The sequence below is a fragment of the Salvia hispanica genome, chromosome 4, assembly GCF_029641045.1.
Source record: "Salvia hispanica isolate PSC_SH4W2 chromosome 4, Shi_PSC_v1, whole genome shotgun sequence".
NCBI lineage: Eukaryota > Viridiplantae > Streptophyta > Magnoliopsida > Lamiales > Lamiaceae > Salvia > Salvia hispanica.
This window is the reverse complement of record NC_142695.1, coordinates 35,444,109-35,468,896: the sequence shown is the minus strand read 5'-3', so window position 1 is coordinate 35,468,896 and position 24,788 is coordinate 35,444,109. Positions and strand designations below refer to the sequence as shown.

The following is a 24,788-nucleotide window of genomic DNA, read 5'->3' as shown; positions in this document are numbered from 1 at the left end:
CTTGATTTGTGTTGTCTCCAATTTCATTTCCTGAACCAGAAACCATTCCATCTACTATATGCCTACATAGCAAAGGCTCCTCATAGTTTATACAGTAGAAAAAATTGACATTCTATGAGAAGACTTTTGAATGATTTAAAATATGAAAATATGTTAGGATGGATATTGACATTTTACAAATCTAATTGAAGATTTGTAAAATCAAAATGAAACATAGGGCCCCTATATACAGTTCTATAAATTTTAAACACATGTTTTAGAATTTAGAATAGTTCTTATCATGAGCTTGAATTTTTCAATTCGTTTATCTATTATTATATATTATATTAATAGAAATACTCCATACACATGTATTATATCAAATAAAAATAGGAGAATTTATTTTATTTTATTTTTATATAATTAATCATTTGATCAAAATCATCACTGAATTGCCAAATTAGTTGTCAAACAAGTCAGATGAATTGCAATAGTTGAATTTAGGATTAAGACTAAGAGCATCTGCGTCCGTGGCGTCCGTCACGAGCTCGTCCGTCCGCCGCTGCGAATTGTCCGTCCGTGCCAGCGGCACGGCGCTGCTCTTAGCTAAGAGCACGTCCTTGAGCTTGAGGAAATAGTGGGACCCTTGAGCTTGTCCTTGCGGAAGAGCACGAGCACGGATGTGGGTGTTGTGCTCTTGCCTAAGGACAAGGAGTAAAAGTGGGCCCGGGCCCACCTCCGTGCTCTTATTTAAGAACACGGATGGGAATGCTCTAACGAATCATGTTCTGAGCCAACTCTATTCAAATTACATACTAATTGGGTTGGAATTTAATGATAGTGGAATATTTCATCCATAACTTTCTGAAATTACCCGATTATTCAGGTCAACCAATAAAATTTGAATTGTTCCATTTGCGAAAGCTTCCCTTGTTTTCTATGAGAGGAAAGTACATGATGAGTGCTTATAGATATTTTCTGTTTACTTTTTGAATGACGGTTATGAAAAATACTAGTAGCATAGTGATTTTGGTCTTTATTTATAAATAAAATTCGTTTTTCTATTCCCCATTTTCATTAGAGGGAATTTTAAATAAGCATAAACTTCGCTTCCCAATGCAGTTTGATTTTGAAATTGTTTGATGCCAATTGATTTTTAAAAAGTTGTCGAAAATTGGCACCAGAAAATGGCGCCAACTACTAGGCAAGCTGCTTAAAGTACTCCTATCATCCCATTAAATTATGTGGATTATATATCTTAGGAAACATTTTATTTTTAATGAAATAACTTTTAAAAAATGATATATTTTTAATAGCATAAAAGGAATATTAACTTTTAATTTTAGTTTGAGATCCACTAATACGGTTGAGAAACAAAATCAAATGAGCAATTGCATATTTCCATTTTACATCTATAAAATGATCATCGAGTTCTATATTTCACTAATTCATTTTATTCATATTTTATTTAAAATTATAATAAATGTCAATTTTAGTCCTAAATATATACTCAAAATACGAACTTGGTTTAAAATATTCACTTTTTAAAAAATGGGTCCATAACAAATGAAAATGTCTGCCAATGTAGTCTTTTTTTTTACGGTTCCGTCAAATAGTTTTTTTGACGGAAACATAAAAAAAAGACCACTACGAGAAAGATTTCGTTTGTTATGAACCTGTTTTTATAAAAGTGAATATTTTAGACCAAATTCATATTTTAATTATATTTTTAAGACCAAAATTAACTTTTATCCTTAAAATTAATATATATAAATAAAATTTATATTCTACTCCATTAACTTTTTTTGATTAGCTTTTCTTTCTAGAATGGATGCCGCTCGCATACTCCAAATGACGGAGTATCCAATAAGGTGGTGTTAGGTTTACAAAATAAATAATACCAAGATGTAATTTAAGATTGAGTTGTAAGATTATTTTAATTATAGAGGATTAGCTATAACTAACTATAATAGAGTTATGGGATTGAATCTGATTTATCAAACACAATACAAATTTAATAGCGCACCATAGTATTAAATTGAGTAGATCGCCGCCCTCTTTCCACGTCGACACATGGAGACTTAAAGCGCAGCCCCTTAGCTTCCCAGAAATTTCCAAATAGATTAGAATTGGTAATGGTGTAAGCACATACGCAATTGCAATCTGGAGTATTATCTATTTGAATTGACCTTTTCTTCAACAAACTCTCTGTGAATTAGCTGTCTCTGTCTCTGTCTGTGTCTGTGTCTCCCCATTCTCCTTCTACGAAACCCTCCCTCCCCATTTACCATGTCTTTCAAATTCAATCCGTCCCCCTTCTCCCATCATATATTAATAACTCCTTCCTCATCACAAATCTTCATTCCAATTAATTGAATTTGATCTCAATGGCGTCGATCGATCAACCTAATTTCCACGATTTCTTGCCTCTGATGGCGGAGAAGCTAGGCGGCGACGGATTGCTTGGGGAATTGTGCAACGGTTTCCAGTTATTGATGGACTCCGAGAAGGGGGTCATCACATTCGACAGCTTGAAGAAGAATTCTGCTTTTTTAGGGCTGCAGGAATTGTCGGATGAGGATCTTCACAGCATGCTGAAGGAAGGGGATTTCGACGGAGATGGCGCTCTGAATCAGATGGAATTTTGTGTTTTGATGTTCAGATTGAGCCCAGAGTTGATGGATCAATCTCAGCTCTTGTTGGAAGAGGCTCTTATGCAGGAGGAGGCTGTCCAAGATTTCGACTTTTCTTTGTAGTCATCGTTTTATTTCTTTTTTTTTTTCCCAATTTTTGATATACTTTTTAATGGAGATTATTCCAAACCATACTAGTACAACTACATATATCTTCCTCTGTTCCAAGAAAAGTCTTTGATCATTATGCAACAACTCATTGATTCTGAACTTTAAATTGTTCCAAGCTATACTACATATCTTCCAAATTGAGTCTGGTACATTTTTTAAGAAATGTAAGACTCAACTTAATTATTTGAAAGATACGTAGTTACTCCATATTAGTATTTCCTCCGTCCTACAAAAGATGTCACATTTTCCTTTTTAATTTATACTATAAAAGATGTCACATTTCCATTTTTGGAAAAAGTTCTCTGTCACATAAATATAAAAATTATATTTTCTCTCTCCATTTAACACACAAAATAAAAACTCCTAAAATCCCATACCGTCCCACAAATGTGACATCTTTTGTGGGACGGAGGGAGTATTGTATACTCCTCCGTCCTTTAAAATTTGGCACCATTTGACTCGGCACGGATTTTAAGAAATGTAATAGAAAATTGGTTGAAAAAGTTGGTAGCATGTGGGTCCTACTTTTATATATTAGTTTTAAAATAAAATATGAGTGAGAATGAGTTAGTGGAATGTGAGGTCCACTACCAAAGTGAAAGGTAACAAATTTTTAGGAACGACGAAAAAAGGAAATAGGTGACAAATTTTCAGGGACGGAGAGAATAATAAAATATGAGTGCAATGAAGATAGTGAAATGTGAGGCCTATTACTACAGAAAAAGTGAATTAAGACATATAATGGGTTAGGAACTAAAATGGAAAACTGGAAGGGAGTGGGAGTGAGAATTTCTAATGTGGGCGTGGGGGTGAGAGTTTGAATAGGTTTGTATTACTTCATTCATTAATAAATTCGTTACTTAAGATAGACATTAACTTTTGAAATACACCGTGCATGAATGATTTGATTTACATGAAATAAATGTAGTAGTTACAACCTTTCATTCTTAGTTGAGAAAATCACAATGCATTTTTAATATCGGCATGTAGCTGTACTAATGATAGGAGGATAAAAATTGTAAATTATACTCACTCTGTTTTGTTCTGTTTTGTTTTATTGTATGTTTTGTTTTATTGTATGTACATTGAATTTGATACGAGTTTGAATATATAATTAACAAGTAATTGAGAAATAAAAAGAAAAAGTAATTAAAGTATTGTTAGTGGAGAATGAGTCTCACCTCAATAGAGAGAAAAGAGTTTTCAAAATTTAAAGTGCATATTCTTATGGGACGGACTATAAAGAAAATAATGCATATTCTTGTGGGACGAAGGGAGTACTACATAAAATTATTTGTTATAATTAACTCGTTATTATCGAATACCATCAGTGTAAATTCAGACATAAATTTTTTTATTCAGATATGAAAAAAATTCAAAATTAGGAATGTTCATCACAATATAATACTCCCTCCATCGCGAATAGGAGTCCCGTTTTTTCCATTTTAGTCCGTCCACGAATAGGAGTCCCGGTTCACTTTTACCATAAATGGTAAATAGGGTCTCACCTTCCACTAACTCATTTCACTCACATTTAATTTAAAACTAATATAAACAAGTGGGACTCCTATTCCACTAACTTTTTTTCACCCACTTTTTTTAACATTTGTTAAAACCCGTGCCACTAAGAATGAGACTCCTAATGACGGACGGATGGAGTATTATATTATAAAATTTGAAAAATATTTTTTAAAACTACAAAAATATTATCAATATCGTGTAAATTATACTCCCTTCGTCCCAGTTTAGGAATGCAATTGTCACGACCGCACTTTGCTAATGCTAGCGAAAGCGGGTAAATCGCGGCTAATGGGAGGGATTAAAGAAACGGGGAAAGAAAAGGGAAAAGAACTTGTGAATATGCCCAAGGCCAAGTCAATCATATCATAGAACAGAAGCCAAATGTGCCATTATATGGTCTAAGAACTAGAATAAATATTACATCAATAAATCAGAGTTCGAAGGTGAGATTCTAAGATGTCTCACTTCACAAAAGAGCAGCAGAATAAGTCCACACTAGACGACTTCGTGTATGAAGACACGAATCGTGAAAAGATCCACTGGATTATTTAGTAGCATCGACTCCGATCATTTCTCCATCCTCTTGACGTTCAACCTGCACATTTATAAATACATGCAGGGCTGAGTACAGGAGTACTCAGTGGACACATGCCGAAAACAAAACATACACTATATAGTTGTCATTCATCCACAGTATCGCACGGGGGTTTTTCTTAAAAGGCCCGAGCATACTAAATTCTCTGTGATCTTAAAAATCCGACTACAGTCTAAGTTCTTTCAAAATTTCTACCATATCTGTGAATCGTGTACCGTGAAGGTGGCCACCTTCAACGGACACATCGCCGGCCAACCGCTGATGGCTCACAGCTCTCGTGCACATTATTCCGAATAGGATTTGCGGTCCTATTGGGAACCGAATTCGTTAAACTAGGTTTGGCATCGCCATACCCCACAGGCTACAACCTCAACAGATAGGCATCAAAACAAATATTTTATGGCATGACAACAACTTTAAAATAATCACTGCTCCATTTTGAGAAAAAATGATTTTTCATAACTTCAAAGTATTTGCTTTATATCCACACTATAGTGCTGGATATTAAAAGAAAGCCCACCTGATATGCTTATGTCTCAACTCAATTACTCGCTTTGGCCTTACTCGCCCTCGAGCAATTTATCCCTTGAAAATAAATAGCGTAGCACGCTAATTAATACTTGAATTATTTCTCTTTAGAAAGAATGCATGCATCCTATTGGATAGCACCTATATCTCAGTCTCGTCTTATAGGATTTTTCTAAATCCTACCTCGGCTTCACTACTCTGCAGAGTTTATTTATTCTCTTAATTAACTTTGGAGAAATTCTATTTTCTCTAACTTCAATATTCGGGCACTTATTTAATAGAATAAGAATTCTTGGAAAGTCTCTTCTTAAATCCTTTTCTTCGGATTTTTTTCTTAAGACCGCCCATGGCATCGCGGGGCAACGCCGGTCGGCTTTCGCGTCTCCCACTTTATTTTCCCGGAATCTAAATAAATTATTTAGAAATTAATTTACCAAATTTCAAGCTCCAACTCGATATTTTCCATCTTTGGAAACTTAGCACATTAATCGGGAATTAATTAATTGAGCTCCATCTCAATTCTTAAATAATTCCAACTTCTCATAATTAAATCTCGGCCCAACAATAAATCTCCTTGCCCTCTAATTAAATCAACTCAAGCAGCCCACTCATCCATTTAATTTGTTTTATGGCCCAAATCTCAAACTAAAATAATGGGAGGCCCAATTAATTTAAAAGAAACAAGGCACCAACCCAATTCTCCTTAAATGCTATCGGCACTTCTCAAGTCCAACAAATAAGAATTCTCGGCCCACTTCCTCAACTGAATTACAATTTCTTTACTCTCCAAATCTTTTAAATAAAGAATGATACTTGGCCCAATTCTTTAATTTCAACTCATGTGTGTAGAATTAATTCCTTTGGCCCCAATCTAGAAATTAGTAGTGGCCCAACAATTTAAATTGGAATCAGTCCAATTATATACTCCTATCGGTCAACTCTCTCTCTCTCCTACATTTCTCAAAAACAAGAATTGGGGAAAACCAGATCAGAGAAGAAATGGCGGTGCCTCCTCCACTCTCCGCCCCGCGACCTCTCCGGCGAATCGCCATCTCCGGCGTCGCCGGAGCTCCTCCTTCTTCTCCTAAAACCCTTTCTCTTCTCATCAAGTAACTCCACAGTAAATCCCCAAATTAAAATCACATCGAAGAACCCAGCGGCGTCTCCTTCTCGTGCTCGCCGCTGCTCCGGTCGGCGCCTCCTCTGCGTCGCCGGCAGCGCATAGCACGCACCGCCGCTGCTCCATCGTCCTCTCTCTCCGTCCCTTCTCTTCCTCGGCGGAATCGCGCCTCACCTGCGTCGCCGGGCGAACTCGCCTCAGCGTTCTCCGACAAGCGCTCTTCGTCCAGCGCCGGCGTCCTCGGCAAACCCAGCAGTAGAGAGGAGGCATCGCCTCCTTCTCTCTCTCTCAGCCGCGGCCTGCAGCTGCTCCGCGGAAATTTTCGGACTTCGTCGACGCTCGCTCGTCGCCCGGCAGCCCCTCCGCCTAAGCTAAGCTTCTTCCCCCTCCCCTTCTACTCAATTTCTAACAATCAAAACGAAAGCTTTGGGGCTCTCTAGTGCTTATTGATTCGAAACTTGGCTGTACTTAATCACTGGAAGGAGCTTGCTATTGTTTTTGCTACACTTAGTCTTGTTTCTATGATTGTCATACTTGTGGTTTACTGATTTGGGAGTATCCCATACTTGACTAAGCATTGGTACCATCTGTTGATGTTTGGTTCTTTATGCTTGCTACTGTTATGACTATTCTATTGAGCTTCTATGAATCTAAGTTATTGGCTATCTATTTTGGTTGATCTACATGATGCGATGGAGATGGGTGTTGAGGTTGTTACCTCACTTTGATGATTCCTCTTGGATGGGACCGATGCCCTGCCTCAAACTCTCCTCCTTGCTCCTCCTCCCTTCCTTGCTATTCTCTTGAATATTTAGTGATCTTATAGTGTTGAGAATGAGGGGAGGAGAAGGAGATTGGGGCTGTTTATATAGGCTTCCATTTTGGCAGTTTGTGCTTGAGACTTGGAGGCAAAGGCTCCTATTTTGGGGCTGCCAGCTCTACCTCTTTTGAGCTTCATGTTCATGTTAATCTTACTACTTTGATGTATGTGTGGCTGTCTCTCTCTTGGCTGTTTCCTCAGCCTTGATCGATGGAAAACTAGAATCTTGCTCATGTCTATATTGGGCTTGTGTAGAGGCTCATTCTACTAAGCTCTCTTGTCTTGGTTCCTCTTTATTTGTGAGTCATCTTCTAACCCCATTCTTGTGCTAATTTGCAGATACCATAGCTGGAAATTTGGAGTCTTGTGGCTGAAGAAATCGAGAAGGATGGGGGAGGAAGAAGAGAGAATCTTATCCCCACTATGTCTGCATTCTCATTCTTACTCCTAGCTTGGAGTCAAAGTCTTAGGTCTTGAGACCATTAGGATAGTAGTAGCTGTTACTATGCCTTCTTGTACCAAATAAAGATGATTGTACTTAAATACTTTATTCTCAATTACATCCCAGACATTTCTATTTCTCCAAGCATTTTCTCATTTCTCTAATGAAAGTATTTTCTCAATTTTTATTCTTGAACTTAAATTTGCCTTGCATTTTATTTCCTCCAACGAAGATACTTAAATTACTCCAAAGTCGAATACAACGAGGAATGTACGATTACACATCTTCTAAATGAAATTAATTAAGCTAATAAATCCGATTTATCTCGAAAGAAGGGAGCGAAATTCCGGGGCGTCACAGCAATTTAGTTAGAGCACGAGTTTTAAGAAATTGTCAAAGTGTATAATAATTGAAGTGAGGTAGTGGTTGTTGGAGTGTGTAATAAAGTGTATAATAATTGAAGTGAGGTAGTGGTTGTTGGAGTGTGTAATAAGTGAAGTGGGTTAGTGAAAAATAAGACCTCTTTGACTATTTGTATGTAAAAGGTGTTTCTTTTGTTTTATTTTTATGAAAATAATGGCATTTGAGTGTAAATTTCATCAACAATGAGGTTAAATTTTATGTCCAAATATGGTAAATTCTAAATGGGACTCTTAAACTAGGACGGACGGAAATGGCAAAACATGACTCTTAACTAGAATGGAGCGTAAATTCAGATATGAAAAAAAATCAAAATTAGGAAAGCTCATCACAATAATATACTCCATCCGTCCCATAATAGATGACACACTTGGAAAAGGACACGAGATTTTAGGAGATGTTGTTTTGTGTGTTATGTGGAAAAAGAAAATAGTATATTTATATTAATGTGTGAGAGAGTTTTTTCCAAAAAAAAGAAATGTGGCATCTTTTGTGGGACAAACTAAAAAGGAAAGTGTGACATCTATTATGGGACGAAGGGAGTATTATATAATAAAATTTGAAAAACATTTTTTAAAATTACAAAAATATTATCAATATATTTACAGAGTAATAATTTTATCACACAGATGGTTATATCTATAGATTTTCGTAACAACAATTTAAGTATACCATCTTATAATTACCTTGCTATTATTGAATACACATCAATTTAAGTTTGGCCATAATATTTTTAAAAAATTTAAATAATAATAGTATTTATATTATTGCAAAATCTATTAAAAATTATTTAAGAAATAACGAACTAAATTAAAAAAAAAAAAAAAACATAGAAAAACCATAAATTGCAACAATTGAAATTTTGCAAATTCAAGAATATGTCATTCTCATTTCATAGTGTATAAATTTGAAAAAAAAATAGATGAGAAATTGTAAAATAGAAGAAATAAAAAATATAGATTTTTTTTGGTGAGTAGAACTGTACCAAATGCGGCGTCTATTTATAGAGGATAATAACTGTGAATTTTGGTGTCATGCCCCCCATCCCCGCTGCCCCGGGCATCATTCTCGGCATCATCCCACCCATCCCACCCGCATTTCCGCTCAAGTTTCCTCACCTCCGGCGGTAAACGTCGACATTTGTGACTCGCTCGTGGCGAGAGAGTTCCTATCGTTCTCCATTTATCTTCAACAGAAATGAAATTTAGATTTAGAGAGAGAAACTTGTTAACACAAGTGGTGCGGATGAAATGAAGTTCAACGAGCCGTATATATAGAGTTTTAAAAAAAAAATTAAAAAGGTGGACGTCTGCGGGTCGCACAATGGCGGACGTCCGCATGCCCTTTGACCGAAGACCGCGCCCTTCCCGCGTCCGTCCCTCCACGCCCTAATGGCGGACGTCCGGGGCGCCCTTCCCGGAAGCCTCTCAGACGTCCGACGGGAAGGGCGCCGCTGGAGATGCTCTTAAGGGTCCCACCATCCACTACATAATTTCAACTATTTTTCTCCTTCTCTCCTACTTTACCAATTATATATTAAAATCAGTGTCAAACCCAAATGCCATATTTCTATAGGATGGTATCTCGTGCCAAATTAGAAATGTTCCATTTAGCGTGGGATGGATAGGAAAGGAGCACTTGCTCTCAAACTACCGAATAAAGCCCTAATCAGCAGGCCTTAGCTCAAAACACGGGCCAATTAGAAATGGTAATTTACAAACCAAATGTATGAAAACTTCACATGAGGAGGTCGAACTGGTACTGAATGAGACCAACATTCCACTAAGACGCTAACTTTTTCAGTTATATTTTTTTATATTTTTAAAAATACATGCTCAATATAAAGTGGACTAAAATGAGGTACCGAGTGAGTAATATTTTACAAGAATATTGTTGTTGATAGTATAAATAGATTAAATAACATTGAAGTTAATAGATTACGAGAATATGGTTGTTGATAGCATTTAACGAAACGTCGTTGCTAATTACAGTAAAGTCAAGGTTTTATAAGAATATTGTTGTTGCTAGTGTCTAACGTTGTTGTTGGACTAAAACAAAAATACTTGAGATTTTACTAAAATATTATTGTTGAGTATTCAATTAAAATTCACAAAAAGCATGTAGTTTTGTGACATAATCTCATTAAAATTTATATTTCAATTTTACAAACACTTTTTATTGATACAAAATATTTTCTACATAATAGCCTAGGACCCTTAGTTCATTTATTCCACCGAAAAGTGTAATATTTATTTCGTGGGGTAGAACTTATTATTATTGAGGTTGGCCCAGTGTGGGGACGGGTTGGACAAGTTGAAATCAAGGTGGGAATACTGGGGTAGAGTGGCTGCGCTTCTCAAGTGTAGTAATATTAGATTCTCACAACTTCACAACTTTTACCATCCACTCTCATGCTTAGTCTTGCTCACATTTGTTATCGTATTAACGTAACCCCATCAAATAAATATTACACTTTTTTCGTTCACGTCGCATTTAGATACTATACATTGTATTTTTGGTTAAAAATTTGCTAACAGATTATTTAGATAAGCTATGCAATGTAATTAAGGACATTGTCAACTTAGTTCAAATTTTGAGTGACAACTCCATTTTAAGTTGTTCAAACGCGTCCGAGAGAGAGAGAAGTGAGTGAAGCCAGCACCAAAGAAACGTCAGTCAAATGTAACAAGTGGTGATGACGTGGCAAGAACATGATTAGTTGAGTTGCTGTACAGCACAAGATATTTACTGAATAGGAGAGGAAATAAAAGAGGAAGAAGGCATCAAGGAGTCAAACATCACCATAAACTCCAAGTATGGGTTGTAAGCCTTATGCCCAATTGGATTGGTGGGTGACACATCACAAAGATCCTATTTGGGTCCCATTTGTCTACTCTTTCTCTTCTTTTATTTCTGTATTTATTTATTTATTTTTACATATAGTACTCCCTTAATATATAGAATTCACAGCAGTGATGGTGAAATTAACTACACTAATGTTGCACACATACATCAAAAGCAGAGAGATGAATAAAGTTCTTGTTCTTGTTCTTAATTTTAATTTTAATATACATAGGTAAATATATTATTCAAGACATACATTAATTCGTTCTAATTAATTTCTAATTATCAATCGATCGATTAATAATTGGAATAACTTACATCTATATATGTCATTATATTCATACAAAAAACACTAGCCACAATAGAAAATACTACAAGTAGTAGTAGTAAGGAAAGCTGAAGGAAATCAAGCAAGACAACTTTCGTATTTCTTTATTTATTTTGGCTTGATCACTGAAGATAATAAAGGATAATTCGAAATGGCAAGAGTGCATGAACTACCCAAATTAGGTTAAAGGGAGCAATGAGTGCGTGGATGAAAGATACTCATTTTTTAAGATAGGAACTCTTTTCTTTTCTTTTTTTTTTTTTTTTGAGTCTGGAACAACTGTAAAGATGAAAATTAGTCGAAATTCACCCTCCCGTCGTTGCCTCGCTCCATCTATATAAATGGATCCTTCCACGGCCATTTTCACTCATCTCATCACTCATTTAATTCTCCCACTCTTGATTATAAATCATCTGGAAATGGCTAATCTGGCATTTGTTTTTGGCCTTTTAGGTACGTATGGCGGACGCAGAAATATTTGTCAATAGGGGCTGAGATTTCTAAATATTAATTTTAAGTATATTTTTGTATAATTTAGATTATTTGTAGGGGCTTTTATATAAAAGTTTACACTAAATTTAATTAAATTAAAAAAAAATATAAGTAGAAAAATGTTTAAAAAATCATATGAGTGAGGGCTTTAGCCCCTCCCCACTCCCACTTGGGTCTGCTTGAACTCCCATGCAGAAACATGCAAATATATTCGATACTAATATTTCTTGCGATTCTTGTCTGCAGGAAACGTCGTGTCATTCATGGTCTTCCTTGCTCCAATGTGAGCTTTCCATCAAAATACGTTTGATATTTCCTCTTTATGATTGTTGTATCTTATAACATTATTTACATCTTTGCAGTCCAACATTTTACCAAATCTACAAGAAAAGATCAACCGCAGGGTTCCAATCCCTCCCATATATTGTGGGGTTGTTCAGCGCGATGCTGTGGATGTACTACGCATTTCTGAAGCCCGACACGACCCTCCTCATCACCATCAACTCGGTTGGCTGTTTCATTCAGTCTGCATACATCTCCTTTTACCTTGTTTTCGCAACCAAAGACACTAGGGTAAATTGAAGACATCCCCAACACTTTTTTTGCTTTAGTTTTTGCTATTTTATTTGATTCTAATAACTTTATCTTGATCAGATCCAAACTGTGAAGCTGCTTCTTTCATTGAACGTGGTCGGATTCGGACTAGTTCTGTTCCTAACACAATTCTTTGCAACTGAAGCAAACCGCGGCAGTATTGTGGGATGGATTTGCCTTGTCTTCTCTCTCTGTGTGTTCGTGGCGCCTCTAGGTGTCGTGGTAAGCACCTACTTACATGTTAGGTACATAAACATGATGAAAGTCATCATTTCTCTTTCATGGATTAGGGTTTTGTGAATTTGCAGAGACAAGTGATAAGAACGAAGAGCGTAGAGTACATGCCGTTTCTTCTCTCGTTTTTCCTAACCCTAAGCGCGGTTATGTGGTTCTTCTACGGATTGCTACGCAAAGACTATAATATTGCTGTAAGTGTAATTTTATTTAAATTCAAAAAAACTCAAACTATAATGCATGAAACCCTAACTTCTTGTTTTGTTTAACTATGTAGATTCCTAATATTCTGGGATTCAGCTTCGGAGTGATTCAAATGGTGCTTTATTTGATCTACAAAAACACGAAGAAAGGCGGGTTGCAAGAGAAGCAGTTGTCTGAAGTACTGGAGATTAAAATACAGGATCACAAGATTAGTGAATTGAAGGAACAGATCATTGATGTTGTTAAGCTGGGAGGAATGGCTTTGGAGATTATTCCTCTAGTTGCAGATGAAGCCATTATTCTTGGAGGGGAAAAAACCTGCAACCTAGAATAATGAATAATTACTCCATTTGTGTTGAATTAGTTTGATTTGGAAGTGGCTTAAGTGCCACATTGCTTTTAATTAATTTCTAGATTGTTATGAGTTTGGCATTTGATTGATGGTTGTGCTTAGGTGTATGTCATTTAAAAAAGTCAAGTGTAATATATGCTTCAATTAATTAAACAACTGCTGCTTTAATTATTTGTGGCTGATCACGATGTTGGATCCTAATTAAAGATGCATGTAGTTTAGGTGGTGGATGTGAGACATATCTAAGTGAAGGTTATCAAGTAAAACCTCGTTAACTAGATATCGATATTTCTTTTTTATTTGGGTAAAGCATAAATGTTGTACTAGTATTAGTAGTAGTACAATTACAACAATTCAATTCCTCTGAAAGGATAGTACAAGCACTCCCTCCATCGACCGATATATAGGCTACATTTAACATTTCCTTTGTTGGAATATTTCAAATGTGTAGAATTGTTGTTTCTACAATATTTACAACCATTCCGTCCAATAGGCAATTATTTTTGCTCCCCAGCCGTTTTACAATCATAAAGTGAATTTCTGAAATCGTTTATGATTTCGGCATTTTTGGCGTGATTTTTTTAACTACGGCATCTTGTGATAGGTAGCTAGGTAACAATAATTAAAACATGCCACAAGCTATATTGACATTCAGGGTGTATTAATCTAAAAGTAATTTACTTCAAAAATAATTCAAATTAGAATCACAACATCCTTCCACCCATATGTTGCTACGTGACATATATAAGCAACAAAATAACGTTATTAAGCAACAAACTTAGTGGATAACTTAGATGATCGAATTGCATAAAAGACTTTTTATGTTGCATTAAATGCAATTTATTTTGCATTAACTATAGACAAAAATGCAAAATAAATTGCATTTAATGCAACATAAACTGTCTTTTATGCAATTCGGTAATTTATATGTGTCATCCTTTGTTGCTTAATATCATTATTATGTTGCTTATACCTGCCATGTGGCAACGTGTGGTTGGAAGGATTTTGTGACTCATAAGGGTGAAAGGACATTAGTGTTCCCCTATTTTTATATACGTATGTATATGTATGCATGTAGGTGCGTTAAAATGACAACACTCTTAAAATGACACTGTGACACCACGCTAGACTGCAATATTATATATGCTAAACTGCAATAGTATAAACGCTAGACAGCAATCTACAACAATCTATAGATTGCAATCTAGCGTATTGGATATTGCAGGCCGCGTCACCTTACAGTCTAGAGTATTGGATATTGCAGTCTAGAGTGTTGGATGTTGCAGTCCGCGTAAATTTAGCCTTGCGAATATTTATGATTGTCACATGGCAGCTTATTATTCATCCACGTGTACAAATGATTGGCTAGGAATGATGATATGGTGTTATTTTAAGAGGGATTGTCATTTTAACATATCCATGTATGCATGCGCAGATATAATAAATTTTGTTACACCTAAAAATATACCAAATTTATAATAAATCTCTTGATTTGATTAAAAATATACCAAATTTATAATACATCTCTTGATTTGATTATACCATTACTGGAAAATTATATGTTAATGCTATGGTAAGAAATGTCTACGTAGAATATTTACCTAATTACCTGATCTTTAACTTTTCCAAAAGTGAATCATCGTTCAAACAACGAAAGTTGCTCACTTAATCACTTTTCCCGATAAATGGATGAATACCCGGATATATTTTATGTTATGACTTCAAATTGGTTGTTTTTTTTTGGAGTGACTTGAAGTTGGTTGTCAAACCAAAATATTACCCAAAATCCTATAAAAAAAATTAGACCGTCAGATAAATGAAATCCGCGAGATTAACAAATCTATGACATAAACAAACCTGTTTCAAATACAAGGCAGTTTGATAGTAAAGATAAATAAGCAAAATATGATAATAACACACATTTTAGATCATTTTTGGTTATATAACTCCAAAATAAATGAGTTATCCTTTTTCAGTAAAATTTGATGTATAAAAACCAGAAATATTATGTGCAGTAAATTATGAAAAAGATGAGGGTCAGTTTGCAGCTTTGCTATAAAACGAGATAACAAAGGGGCAAAAAATTTTACTGTTAACATTTATTTTACAGATAATATTGGTAAACTACTTCGTTTAGCAACAAATACATTTAAAGCAAATATATTCATTATAAAACAAGTAAAAAAAGAATATTCTATTTGACGGCTAGCACCGATACGACAACACTCGTGTTCAAATATGAGAAGTAATTAAAAATTCTTACCGGTTTGAATGACTTCATCGTTAGGGGATTTGACCAAATTATAACAAGATTAATCACACTTTACTTGATACTACAAGTCTACAACCCTAGGCCTAGTAAAAAAAGTCCAAGTTTTGAAGTTGTAGAATAAACTCAACCTTCTGAAAATATTATGAATAATACAAAATTGTATATTTTCAAGCTTGAAACTCCAACAATGAAGACCCGAATCCAACATAACATCTAAAGACGATGAAGCGCAAATCAATTGGTAAAACGTTTCATCTCCAACTAATATGTTGAAGATTTGAGTCACTAAGAGCATCTCCAATCATTCGACTAAACTCAAACCCATTTTAGTGTAAACCTCACACTAAATATTGATTTTACTCCAACCATTTACCTAAACTCAAACTTAAAAGAATATTCACTATATTATGCCCTTTTGACTCACAAAATTTGAAAAACTTTTAGATTTAGGTTTAGTGTAAATCTAAAGATAGGTATTTTTTTCTCAAAAACCAAAAATAGGATTTGTTTTTTAGTACTATTGGAGCTAAATACCTATCCCATTTTAGATTTTGTACCCTTGGAGATGGTCTAGTGAGGAACTATTATTAATCATCTTTAAAATAAATAAACAAACATAACATCTAAACTAAACAAGTGGGGTTTTCCATTTTAAGAATCTACAGCAAGATTACATGAGGAAATTAGTATAAGGTAGTACTAGATTTCGAATCTGTGTGGGTGATCAATGACTAGAAAGTAGAATTGAACTTCTAGATTGGCCCACCATCTATATTATAAACAGAAATAGGTAGGCATCTAGACATGGTGACAACAAGATGAGTTAAAAGTGAAGATATTGCTCAACTACAAAGGATCCATCCAGATTCTAAATAGGATCCTTTTATTTATGAAAGAACAAGTAAAATGAGTAGAGCAATGCTTTTGGAGTTGGATATTCTTTTATTAGGAAAGCAACTTGTATTTAATTAATGCTCTTCTAGGATATATCTGAGATACCTTACACATTCGGGCCATACCTTGCTTTAATTGATTAGATCCGCATACACGCTCCCTTTGAATTCTATTATTCCTTTGTCGAGATAATTAATAAGAGATTTACTATATCTTGGCTCAGGTTTTAAGAAAGATAATTAATAAGAGATTTACTATATCTTGGCTCAGGTTTTAAGAAATTTAATGTAAATATATAAAAAAAGTTAATAAGAAATGAGTCCTACTTTTATACATTAGTTTTATAATAAAATATGAGTGAAATAAAGTTAGTGGGATGTGAGGTCCATTACCAAAAGGAATATAGAAGGAATAACTTGGTCAATTGATACAAGTGGTCGATTGTCACTCGACCGGGTAAAGGACCGACTTTGCGATCCAGAGAGCTTGTCTCGATCGAGTGGTCTCCTTAGTGGTGGATAGGTACGGTATACCTTACCGAAACCACCATACCGTATACCTTACCATAAATACGGTATGCGAAACAGTCATACTTTTACCTTACCAAAGTTTTCCATACCGATACCATACCTCATTTTCGGTATACCTTACTTTTGCGGTATATCTGAATTTCAACATCAATTAAAATAGAAAATTAGAGTTTTTAGAATATTATTTACTATATTTTATAATTATAAAAATAAATTAAATATAATTTGTTCCTAATTATATTTATATTTCACAATAGATTTTATAATTTAAAAATAAAAATATAATATATTTATATATAATTGTGTTCATATTTTTGTGGTATATACCTTAGTTTACGGTATATACCTTAATTTACGGTATATACCTAATTTCGGTATGCAGCGGTATACCGCGGTATTTGAAAATTCATATCGTTACCTTACCGGAATCTTTCGGTAAGGTATCATACTGTACCGAAAGTCACGGTATACCGAAAATTCGGTATTATCGGTATTTTTTCGGTACGATAAGACCGGTATTTCGGTATTTCGGTATTTTTCCCCAGCCCTAGGTCTCCTTGCAGAGAAGCCATTGTACTCGGCTCCGTGGCAAAGTTGTTTTGAACATGTACGATACATGGGAAAAAATGTGTATGCAAAGAATCGATCGTAGAATTGCGGGAAGAATCATGGCAATTGAAATGTCAGTGTTACTATACTGTGTGCACAGTAAGGAATATCAAGCTTCCTGGGTCCAGCGAATCCACTAGAGCACGGGGTCTAGGAACTCACCGAACGTTGGAAGATCTAGGTCGTCGGACACACAGAATACCTCTTCAAAACCCTCAACCACATATACTAAAATTAGCACAGGGAAGTAGGGATCGATCCCACAGAGATGAATGCGCAAATAAACATGTTCAAATACTCGGGACAATTTTTAGGTTGGCTGCTGCCACGCAATTTGGGTTGAGGAAATTAAACTAGACTTGGTGTTGAAATTTGTTATGCTAACAACTAGATCTAGGCAGAAACAGGAAAAATGCATATAAACCGGAACAAGCGAGACAATAACTAGATCTAAGAAAAACTATTCCCTAAATTACCTAGACCTGGGAAAACAACTGGCGGTGGGGACCATTTGCTGAAAAGGTAAAATACGGATGAAAAGCTGTAAAACAACTAACTAAAGTACTAACTAACAGCGACATCATCTTCTCCAACAATTGGCACGAAATATCCAATAAAACAGGTTGAGAACGTAATTCGAAACGAAGCAACAGAAATTAAAGCGACAATTTGAAGAACAATTAAAACTAAGGCAGATCTACGGCTACTAGACGAAGTAAAGTAAAAAGAAAGCAGACAGTTCAAAATCCATGCACAACTTGGTTTCCCCTGTTCAGATCCACACTTCGGATGCTAAATCCACTCCGGATCCAAGCATCCGAAACAAACTCCTTCCAAAATTATATCCATAACTACAGATTCGCCGATTCACCACAGATCAACAACAACAGCACAGATCCACAACCTATTTCCCAAATCAAGCACAGAAACATCCAAAAAGAGAATAACATTTAACTTCTGAAATTAAACCTCAAAACACAGAATCAACGTAAATCAACACAAAATAAACACCATCGTGACGTAAACTAAATGCATAAATAAACGGTAAGTAGCAAACAACCAATCGACTTCAGAAACGTTGAAGTTCGACGGAATAACAGCACAAAAACTGAATGTAAATAATTGTATCTTCGCCCTTCGTGAGGACGGTGTTACCACTGACTTTCTCCAGAAGATAAACCTCTAACTACCCCAGAATCCCCCTTTTCCCAAGTGTGTGTGAGTGTGTGAGCTGAGAGCTAAGATCATGTATGTTTCGTGTGCTGCATGCTCCTCTTTATATAGGTGTGGAAGTGGGTCCAGCAGGGTGTGAATAGTCTTCGTTACCCTCAGCTTTTGACTCCCTTCGTCCAGCCATTTTTCTCTTTAATTCTGCTCACTTTCTTTCGCTTTTCTTCGCCGGTCCACTGCCTTCAGCTCTTCCTGGACCTAGCGATTCCTTCACACATCTGGCTTAAAACTTGTGTTAGACCCAGTAAAAAGATGATTTTTCACCACATAACCGATGCATGAAATGCTCACACTTAAACCATACTTGTCCTCGAGTATAAAGACAAGAAAAAAAAATAAGACGAATTTCAACGCATGGTTATCCCCTGACCGACTCTCTAGACTCTAACTTAACACATACTCCTAGACCTAGACATAAACTGACGCACAAATAACAAACACTTAAATAAATAAATAAATAAAAAACACATAAACACATATGCATGAACTAGCTTCAACTTTTAGGCAACCGTCCCCACAAGATTAAGGTCAATCCAACAGGCTGCACTTCTCCAAATTGGCCCCTTCCCTTCTTCTACCTAATCAATCTGTCAGTTCGTCAAGATAGCCTTTCACCTCCCCAATTGTTGGATTCACTCGATCACTCATTCCTCACCGGGGATGTTAGGACTGACTCTCTCATAAGTTACTGTCATACCACTGAAGCGTCGGGTTATGAGAGTTTTCTCCTTTCTACACTTCGTTTCCCTTTTTTTTGCTGGGTCAGGTTACTATTGCTTCCTGCCCTTAGACATATTTCCCCTGGACTTCGTCCTCCAGCTTATACCTCCTCTTTTTTTTCATTCATTTTTTTCTCTCTCTGGACTTTGTCCAGCTTATTCCTCCATTTTCTTCTTTTTTTTTCCTCTGGACTTCGTCCAGCTTATACCTGAATTTGATGGAGTCCGCATCGAGGTCAGAAGTGTTCTTTAGTCAGAACGTTGAGAAAAACTCTCGAGCTAAGTCTACGGGCACCTTCTCCTGGCCGTGCTTCAATAACCACTCAAATCCGATTGCGTAGATACACGCGCGGAAGTCTTCATCACATGCAATTATCCTAAGTTCTTTGGAGCTGTACTGCTTGCCAGACTTAGCCATCTTCCCTGCACTGCATCTCTCTTTGTAAGCCGCGGCCCGTTTCTGATCGTCGAAGCGCCTCATTGACTCCAGCAGTTCCCTAGTCAGCCACACCTCTGGGCGCTCATGGCTAAACTCCTCATCAGATTCTCCAAGTTCGGAATTGGACCCAGGAGTAAGCTCGGCTTGTTCCTCGGTAGAGGGAACTTCGGTCACTGGGGAAAGGGGCTCCTCAACCTCCTTGACGGAGGGAGCTTTCCTTGACCGCTTCGACTGCGTCGCAGCTGCCTTACCTTTCCTCGCCCTTTCCTGGGCCAGGCGACGATCCTCCGCCTCTTCAGCTTCTGTCCCTCGGGCAGGGAACTCCTCTTTCTCAGAATAGACCAAGTCATCCACTTCGTATAGTAGACTCCTCCTGGCCCTTCGCCTCTTTGCTCTCTCGTCCATCCGGGGTTCGTCTTCTTCCTGGTCATCCACTAGGTCCACAATCAGATCTTGCCCTTCCTCGACGGGCTCTGGTACTCCAGTAGTATTTAGGTCTGTCTCTTCCAAAAGCTTTTCCGGGGTTTCCCCCACATCATCCACCATTGGGGTCCCCCCCTCGATATAAATAGGGGATTCCCTCCTGACATCACTCGGGGTCGCCCCCTCCTCCATCGGTTCAGGGGTCGCTCCCCTAAAATCCTTTGGGGTTTCATCCCCAGTCTCCATAGGGGTTTCCCCCTCAGCCATCAACTCTAGAACAGGGGTTTCCCCCTCAGCAAACTCTACCAACCCAGGGGTTTCCCCCTCAACAATCTCTTCCATAACAGGGGTTGCAGGCGTGATGTAAGCAACCGTACACCTCCCATAAATATCGGCCAATTTGAAATTCGAATTATCTCCATCCCTCCTAAAATTCCTTCTCTAGACTCTTCTTCCCTAGCTGATTTCCCTGACCACAACTTTACACTTAAAAAGAAATTGAAGACGCCAAACTCCTAGGTCAAGGATAGAATACAAGACAACGGTTTCCCTACGGAGTCTGGTGCTTCGAAAATATTTTTGGAAGATTTAAATTTTATATATGTATTTTTTATTTTTCCTATGTTTAAAACGCAATTAAACTATTTACACATTCCTTTTTAGTATTTCCGAGATCCCCTGGTTCAGTGTATATATTTAAAATGTAAACCAATTTACCTGACCCATGAATTCATCGAGAATACTTCCTTGTCTGACTAGGTGATAATAGGGAGTGCGCGTAGTGGCACTTCCTCCACTACACACAACTCAGAATTATCCCTATAGACTTTCACTCTGTGACCATTAACAAGAAAAGGAACAGAGTTAGAGGCACTTCCCTGGATCTCTACAGCTCCATTCGCGCGGAGGCCGACAATGGTATATGGACCGATCCATTTAGACTTCAACTTCCCTGGTATCAGCTTGAGCCGGGATTGGAAAAGGAACACCTTCTGTCCCACATGGAGTTCCTTGACCCGGAGATTCTTGTCATGTCATAACTTTGTCCTTTCCTTATACCACATAGTAGACTCATAAGACTCCAGCCTCAGTTCCTCTAGTTCTTGTAACTGTAACTTCCTTTCTTCTTGACAAGCCGAAGGCTTCATATTCATCTCTTTTACTGCCCAGTACGCCTTGTGCTCTATACCCACGGGCAAGTGGCACATTTTGCCAAACACCAGCCTATAAGGCGACATTCCGATAGGAGTCTTGAAAGCATTTCTGTAGGCCCATAATGCATCACCAAGCCTCTTACTCTAGTCTTTCCTTGATGGATTAACTGTCTTCTCCAATATTGCCTTGATCTCGCGATTAGAAATTTCTGCTTGGCCGTTAGACAGAGGGTGGTACGGAGTAGATACCCTATGGTGAACACCATATTTCTTCATCAGAGCTTCGATGGTGCGATTACAGAAATTTGTACCTTGCTCCGAAACGATGGCTCGAGGAACTCCATATCTGTTGAAGATATTGGCCTTCAGAAATTTTGCCACCTCCTTCGATTCACATGTTGTGGTGGCCTTAGCTTCTATCCATTTAGACACATAGTCTACTGCAACCAATATGTATGTGTTCCCGCAGGATGATGGAAACGGTCCCATGAAGTCCATCCCCCATACGTCGAAAATTTCACAGACAATTACCGGGACTTGGGGCATCTAGTCACTCCTTGAAATTCCCCCTGTCTGTTGGCACCTCTCGCAACACTGACAAAACTCGAAGGCGTCTTTATTAAGTGTCAGCCAGTAGAACCCACTATCTAGTACCTTCCTCGCTGTTTTCCTTGGTCCAAAGTGACCTCCACATGTCAAAGTGTGGCAATGATTCAGCACATCCCTTTGTTCCCATTCGGGAATGCAGCGTCTGATTACTTGATCTGAGCACATCTTCCATAACTACGGATCATCCCAAAAGTAATATTTAGCTTCACTTTTAATTTTCATCTTCTGGGCCCGGGAAACTTCTTCTGCTTGGCACCTCTCCTCTCCCGTGACCAAGTAGTTTGCCAAATCAGCGAACCATGGTTCTGCGTTTAGTGTTCGCTTCCCTTTGTCGGATTCTCCTAGACCGGTTAATGCCAATATTGCCTCCCAACTGATTGGTCTAGGAAATTCCCCTAGATGATACAAATGCTCTTCAGGAAAAGCATCGGGTATGGCCTCTTCTGTTTCCCCTTGAAAAATTCTGCTCAAGTGATCGGCTACTCTATTCTCTGTTCCTCTTTTATCTCTCACTTCCCAATCAAACTCCTGCAAAAGCAACACCCAACGAATTAACCTCGGCTTAGACTCCTTCGCCAGTAAGTACTTTATTGCTGCGTGATCTGTGAAAACTATAACCCTTGACCCAAGAAGATAGGGTCGGAATTTTTCGAACGAGTATACGACAGCCAACATTTCCTTCTCCGTGGTATCATAGTTCTTCTGAGCTTGATTTAGAGTCTTGGATGCATAGAAGATCACATAACTTTTCTCGTCTATCTTTTGCCCTAGGACAGCTCCCACAGTGAAATCACTCGCGTCGCACATTATCTCAAAAGGGTGATTCCAGTCTGGCGCCCTGATTATTGGTGTTGGACGAGTCTGTCCTTAAGCAATTGAAAGGCCTTCTTGCATCCTTCGTCAAAGACGAATTCCACATCTTTGTGCAACAAATGAGTGAGCGGTTGCGCGATTTTTGCGAAATCCCTGATAAACCTCCTATAAAATCCCGCGTGACCCAGGAAGCCTCTAACTTCTTTTTGGTTCGTGGGGTAAGGTAACTTTGATATCACATCTACCTTGGAAGCCTTGTCCACCTGTATTCCTCTTTCAGAAACCACGTGACCCAGGACAATACCTTCAGTCACCATGAAGTGCTATTTTTCAAAATTCAACACTTGGTGCTTCTCCTGGCATCTTTTCAATACTAGGTCAAGGCTGGCCAAACAAGTGTCGAATGAATTCCCGTATACGGTAAAATCATCCATGAATATCTCAATGCATACTTCAAGCAAATCCGAAAAAATACTCATTATACACCGCTGGAACGTTCCTGGTGCGTTACACAATCCAAACGGCATTCTTCGGTATGCATACGTACCAAAAGGGCACGTGAACGTGGTCTTCCCTTGATCTTCGGGGTTAACGTAGATCTGGAAATAGCCACTGTATCCATCAATGAAGCTAAAATACTGTTTGCCAGCCAACCTTTCTAACATCTGATCAATGAAAGGTAGGGGAAAGTGATCCTTCTTCGTGGTCTCATTCAGCTTCCTGTAGTCGATGCACATCCTCCACCCCGTCACCAGCCTAGTGGGCACCAACTCGTTCTTTTCATTTTTGACCACCTGTATTCCAGACTTTTTGGGCACCATATGGACAGGACTGACCCACTCACTGTCCGGAATGGAGTAGATGATCCCTAGAGAGAGCAATTTCAACACCTCCTTCAGAACTTCCTCTCGCATGTTCGGATTCAGTTTTCATTGTGCGTCTCGGTGAGCCTTTACACCCTCTTCTAAACGGATGTGGTGCATACAGAGATCGGGGCTGATTCCTACTAAATCAGAGAGGGTCCACCCTATTGCTTTCTTGTTCCGCCTGATCACTTCTAACAATTCCTTCTCCTGCTCCTTAGTCAAGTTACTGTTGACTATCACTTGGAATGCCTCATTCTCTTCCAAGTAAGCATACTTGAGACCTGGTGGGAGTGTCTTTAGTTCCTTCTTGGTGTTGTTCGTCTCCTGGGGCAAGGGATTTTTTTCTGCAATATCAGGCAATGTCTCCTTCCCAGACCCAGGAGAATTCTCCAGACTAGCCGCATGGGCTGATCCCCTGGATCTAGCTGACTCGGGATTTTTGCAAAACTCCATGATGGCTTCTGCTAGTTCCTCATCTGTCAATTCCATTGTATTCATTGCTGCACACCACTTTACAACTTCTCGGTCGATCAAATGGCTCAACTCCGAGTTGTCAATTTGTTCCTGTATCAATTCTGTCTCAAGATATTCTTGGACCAGGGGGTTAATAACATCTATAGCATACAAATTCTCAACATCTAATGGCTTTTTCATTCCCTCATCTATGCTAAATGTATATTTTTCCACATTATAGTCCAAACAAATTGTTCCATCGAAGACATCGATAATGTTCTTAGCAGTGCGTAAGAACGGTCTCCCTAGAAGCACGCCACTAGACTCAGCAGACTCATTATTATTCATTTTGATAACATGGAAATCAGCAGGATATAGAAAATCATGCACCTTAACTATGACATTCTCTAACACACCGTCAGGACAAATGCAAGTTCTATCTGCTAACTGGATTACCACCTTAGTAGCGACCATCCTAACCCCTGTCAGTTTCTTGTAGA

The 24,788-nt window shown here is 37.7% G+C and overlaps 2 protein-coding genes and 1 long non-coding RNA gene across 4 annotated transcripts; 2 read left to right on the top strand and 1 right to left on the bottom strand.

Moving 5' to 3' along the window:
• The first annotated feature begins 2,127 nt into the window (after positions 1 to 2,127).
• LOC125193006 (calcium-binding protein KRP1-like) lies at positions 2,128 to 2,889 on the top strand. Its single transcript, XM_048090706.2, has one exon. The coding sequence runs from the start codon at positions 2,367 to 2,369 to the stop codon at positions 2,733 to 2,735; it is 369 nt and encodes a 122-aa protein (XP_047946663.1). The 5' UTR covers positions 2,128 to 2,366; the 3' UTR covers positions 2,736 to 2,889.
• Positions 2,890 to 4,644: 1,755 nt separating this feature from the next.
• LOC148928540 (uncharacterized) lies at positions 4,645 to 7,663 on the bottom strand. Of its 2 annotated transcripts, XR_016137850.1 has the most exons (3): positions 7,266 to 7,663; positions 5,420 to 5,484; positions 4,645 to 4,899 (listed from the first exon to the last, which is right to left on the bottom strand). It is a non-coding gene; the product is annotated as an uncharacterized LOC148928540 (long non-coding RNA). The 2 variants fall into 2 exon arrangements; XR_016137849.1 differs by lacking the exon at positions 5,420 to 5,484.
• A 4,098-nt stretch (positions 7,664 to 11,761) lies between these two features.
• On the top strand, positions 11,762 to 13,448 carry LOC125197194 (bidirectional sugar transporter SWEET14-like). Its single transcript, XM_048095906.2, has 6 exons — positions 11,762 to 11,854; positions 12,140 to 12,176; positions 12,256 to 12,466; positions 12,548 to 12,709; positions 12,796 to 12,915; positions 12,999 to 13,448. The coding sequence occupies exons 1-6, from the start codon at positions 11,821 to 11,823 to the stop codon at positions 13,257 to 13,259; spliced, it is 825 nt and encodes a 274-aa protein (XP_047951863.2). The 5' UTR covers positions 11,762 to 11,820; the 3' UTR covers positions 13,260 to 13,448.
• The last annotated feature ends 11,340 nt before the right edge of the window (positions 13,449 to 24,788 follow it).